Here is a 4,254-nt window from a genome sequence, read left to right as displayed (position 1 = left end):
TTCATTTGGTCACTTGGTCTGTTAAGCGGGGTGGGAGAGGGGTTTGGGGATATCCAGAATGAGCTATCGATGGTGCGGGATGCAGACCCAGGGTATGGGAGTGGGATGCGGATGTGGGACGCAGATCCGGGATGTGGGTGCGGGATTTGGATGCGGGCTGTGGATCCCGGATGCGGATTTGGGAGGCAGATGGCAGATGCAGCGGCACTAGATGGCACACTCGCCCCGGCGCAGCACCGCGGCCCCGGCTCCGACCGGTCCGTGCCCATGGCCCCGGAGCTCACCGCCGGTGCCGCAGAACCGCCCGGCCCGGCTGCAGCCAGGGCCTGGAGCTGCAGTGTCCGTCCGTCCGTCCGTCCGTCCGTCCATCCATCCATCCACCCACCATCACACCACACCTGGGCTGACCCCGTCCGGGGGCTGTGGGAGCTGCCAAGCGGCCCCACACCAGCCCTTGGGTCACCTCGGGCAAGCGGCTCCAGAGGCCGGCGAGTGGCCGGGCAGCGCCGGCAGTGCCCAACCTGCCCGGTCCCAGCCCTGGCCCCGATGGCTCTGCCCAGGGGGATCCGCAGGACCTCGGCACGGGGAGCCGGGCAGGAGCTGCCGGCTCTGCAGCCAGGACATGGGGGACACGGGCTCGGAGGGGACACGGGCTCGGGGGGACACGGGCTCCAGCGGACACAGGCTCGGGGGGACACAGGCTTGGGGCTGGTGCCCACGGTGCTGGTCTAACTTTGCCTCCACCAGACCTGGACAAGGCCGAGGCTCAGGTTGGCCGCTGGCCTTGGACATCTCTGCTGTCCCACGGGCTGTCCCCACATCACGGCTCATGAGGACCTGTCCTTCTGTCGCCCAGGGCTCCTGCGGCGCTCCCCGCGCCCCGCACGCAGCCCCATCCTCGCGGCTCGGGGGCACTGCTGGGGCACGAAGGGGTTAAAGCGCCCGGGGCTGGTCTGCGGGGAAGGAGCAGCCTCTCCTCCCTCTGCACATCTGGATTCAATAAGGGCTGGGGAGGCCGGAGCATTCCTGAGCACTGAGCTGGAGGCTGCTCTCGCTGCCGGCCATGGGGCCCTGGCGCTGCCTGCTGCTCCTGCCGCTCCTCGCCCCGGCCCTGCGCGCCCAGCAGCAGCAATTCATGGAGTACGTGGAGCGGCGCCTCACCCTCCTGGAGGTACAGCCCCGAGCAGGGCCCCACACCCGCCCCACACCCCGAATCGCCCCATGACGGGGCTCCCACCCCTTCTCCATGGAGGCCGGCGGGGCTGGGAGCGGAGCTGGGTAAGGAGGAGCTGGGATGGAGACGGAGCAGGGTGTGGGGTGTCCTGGCAGCCCCCGCCAGGGTCCTGCACAGCCCAGCACGAGAATGCACGGGAGCAAGACGGGCGTGGGAGCGCTGCGGGACAGGCGGATCTCGGGAGCAGGGGCACTGCGGGTCTGGGAGAACCATGGGGACACCGCAGGAATGGGAACATCACGGGTTTGGGAACATCATGGGAAAGCAGGGGCATTGCAGATCTGGGAGCTTCATGCGGTCATAGGAATGGAGGCATCAGGGATCTGGGAGCATCGTGGGAGAGTGGGGGGCATTGTGAGTTCAGGAACATCATGGGGGCATCATGGGGGTGTCATGGGAGAGCCGGGGCACTGCAGATCTGGGGCAACACGGGAGTGGGGGCATCATGGGCCTGGGAGTGTCATGGAAGAGTAGGAACATTGTGGGTCTGGGAACATCATGGGAGCATTGCAGGAATGGGCATCACAGGTCTGGGAACATTGCAGAAGCAACACGGGAGCAGCGTGGGTTTGGGAGCACCACAGGAATGGGGTGGGATGGGACCCAGAGACACGAGCCCCGTGTGGCTCCGGGGGCTCCCACAGCCCGGGCAGGCTGGGACAGCTGCCACTGCTGGGCTGTGAGGTTTGGAGACCTCAGTGTCCCCTTGGCCACCCCAGGAGAGGATCTCACAGTGGCACGACCAGAGCAGCCGCTACTCCACGGAGCTGCGGGACTTCAAGAACCAGGTGCTGGGGATGCTGGAGGCGGCCGAGAAGGAGCGGGAGGCGATGCGGGCGGAGGCCGAGAGCGCGGCCGTGCGCGTGGACCGGCTGGAGCGAGAGGTGGATTACCTGGAGACACAGAACCCTGCCCCACCCTGCGTGGAGGTGGATGAGACGCTGATGGACAAGCAGGTGGCCACAGCCAAGCAGAGGAAGAATGAGAAGTACACCAAGCTCACAGGTGAGGGGCTGCCATGGCTCCCTGGGGAATGGTCCTGTGTGAGGGTTACCCCGACCCTTCCCAGCCCACCCCAGTCCAAGTGTCCCCCAGCCACAGGCTGTGGCGTCGTGTCCCAGCAGGGCATCTCAGATGCCTCTGGCACAAGCTCCTGCATCCCCCAGAGCCTGGGAGCTGCATTCCAAGCCCCAGGCCGGAGCCCTGTGCATCTCCGAGCCTCTGGGGCAGGGCTGGGGTGAGGGTGGCTCCCCTGCCCATGGCATGGGTGTGCTATGAGACTTCTCAATGCCACCAGGGATGCACTCAAACCCCTTCAGCGAGTTTTCGAGGCAGTTGCCTGAGGGCCGCGGTGGGACAGGGTGAGAAGGCAGCATGGGGCAGCAGCAGTCCCGCTGCAGGGCCGGGCGGTTCCCAGGCTGTCACGGCTGCCCCACTCCTGCAGATTGCAGTGACACCATCGCCAGCATCAGGGCCATGAAGATCCTGAAGCGTTTCGGCAGTGCCTCGGGGCTCTGGACCAAGGACGCTGCGGGGAGCTCGGAGAAGATCTACGTGTTCGACGGCACCGCCAATGACACGGTTTACGTCTTCCCCCGCATGCGGGAGTTCACCCTCTTCTCTGCCACCCGCAAGGCCGCCCGCATCAAGCTGCCCTACCCTTGGGTGGGCACCGGGCACCTCGTCTACAATGGGCACCTCTACTACATCCGCCAGCAGGGCCTGTCCTTCCAGGTGATCAAGTTCAACCTGGCCAACAAGACGGTGGTGGACAGCTCGGTGTTCCCGGCCGAGGAGCAGATCCCTGTCTTTGGGCTCTCCCCCTCCACCTACATCGAGGTGTCGGCGGACGAGGAGGGGCTCTGGGCCATCTACGCCACCAAGGAGGACGAGAAGAACATGTGCCTGGCCAAGCTGGACCCCGCCTCGCTGGACATCGAGCAGATGTGGGACACGCCGTGCCCGCGGGAGAACGCCGAGGGCGCCTTCGTGGTGTGCGGGGCGCTGCACGTGGTGTACAACACGCGCCTGCCCAGCCGCGCCCGCGTCCAGTGCGTCTTCGACGTCAGCGGCACCCTGGCCCCCGAGGACGCCTCCCTCGTCTACTTCCCCAAGCGCTACGGCGCCCACTCCAGCCTCAAGTACAGCCCCCGGGAGAGGCAGATCTACGCCTGGGACGACGGCTACCAGATCATTTACCGCATGGAGATGAAGAAGAAGCTGGAGGTCTGAGGGGCCGCCGGCGCTGCCCAGCCCAGCCCGCAGGACGGCGTCTCTGCCCCTTCTCCCATCACTGTGAAATGAGGAAATGCTGGACCCCCACCCCAGCCGCCCCCCAGCACCGGGTGTCCCTGCCTGGGAGCACCCTGCAGAGTCCTGGACTAATTTAATGAGGTTTTCTTTTCTGATATAATGAATAAATACTATGCAGTGAAGTGCAGCCATCTGCCTGGGGGAGCATGGGGCGCTGGGCAGGGCTGTCAGAGCCCTGAGTTCCGTGTCGCCCCTGAGACACCCCAAAAGACACTTCCCAAGGGTGGGGTGTCCGTGCAGGGCTCAGAGCAGCGAGCACAGACAGACCTTGGGAGGGTGCCTGGGCAGGGGGCTGGCCTGGGGCTTAGGGCAGGGGTTTATGTTGGGGGCTTTGGGTGAGGGTTTTGGAAGGGCTTAGGGCAGAGATTGAAGCTGAGGCTTTGGGCAGGCTGCTGGTCGGGGCCAGCTTGTTTTACATGTACAAAACTGTGAGCAAACAGCAAAATCCCTTAATCTGGGAGGACAACAGGAGATTTCCCTCCCATGCCGGGGCGGCGCCACAGCCAGCAGGCCCCAGATGTTGCTGATTTACTGAGTTTTGTTTCTAATGAAGCACAGCAGAGTTCCCCCTGCAGCCGCAGAATCTCCACCTTATGTAAGGTTTCCCCCATGCCCTTCCATCCCCTCTTCCTCTGGCACCGAGTTCCTGCACAGAGCAGCCCCAGAGGGGATGGGGCAGGACAGGGCAGGTGCTGGGAGCTCCTCGG

The 4,254-nt window shown here is 65.1% G+C and overlaps 1 protein-coding gene across 2 annotated transcripts; it reads left to right on the top strand.

Moving 5' to 3' along the window:
• The first annotated feature begins 999 nt into the window (after positions 1-999).
• On the top strand, positions 1,000-3,669 carry OLFML3 (olfactomedin like 3). Of its 2 annotated transcripts, none has more exons than XM_042013507.1 (3): positions 1,000-1,171; positions 1,954-2,239; positions 2,679-3,669. In XM_042013507.1, the coding sequence occupies exons 1-3, from the start codon at positions 1,064-1,066 to the stop codon at positions 3,464-3,466; spliced, it is 1,182 nt and encodes a 393-aa protein (XP_041869441.1). In that variant the 5' UTR covers positions 1,000-1,063; the 3' UTR covers positions 3,467-3,669. The 2 variants fall into 2 exon arrangements, with proteins under 2 accessions (XP_041869441.1, XP_041869442.1); XM_042013508.1 differs by lacking the exon at positions 1,000-1,171 and adding an exon at positions 1,186-1,278.
• Positions 3,670-4,254: the final 585 nt, after the last annotated feature.

The sequence above is a fragment of the Corvus kubaryi genome, unplaced genomic scaffold, assembly GCF_017639235.1.
Source record: "Corvus kubaryi isolate FWS band 111438036 unplaced genomic scaffold, C.kubaryi_AGA036_p1.0 split1-37355, whole genome shotgun sequence".
NCBI classification, from domain to species: Eukaryota; Metazoa; Chordata; class Aves; order Passeriformes; family Corvidae; genus Corvus; species Corvus kubaryi.
This window is presented reverse-complemented; position numbering and strand designations above follow the sequence as displayed.

Excerpts from the sequence above, each read along its gene's own strand:
- OLFML3 (XM_042013507.1), top strand. The coding sequence starts at position 1,064 with ATGGGGCCCTGGCGCTGCCTGCTGCTCCTGCCGCTCCTCGCCCCGGCC. Across the intron at positions 1,172-1,953 it reads GGCGCCTCACCCTCCTGGAG|GAGAGGATCTCACAGTGGCA; the intron begins GTACAGCCCCGA and ends TGGCCACCCCAG. Across the intron at positions 2,240-2,678 it reads GAAGTACACCAAGCTCACAG|ATTGCAGTGACACCATCGCC; the intron begins GTGAGGGGCTGC and ends CCACTCCTGCAG.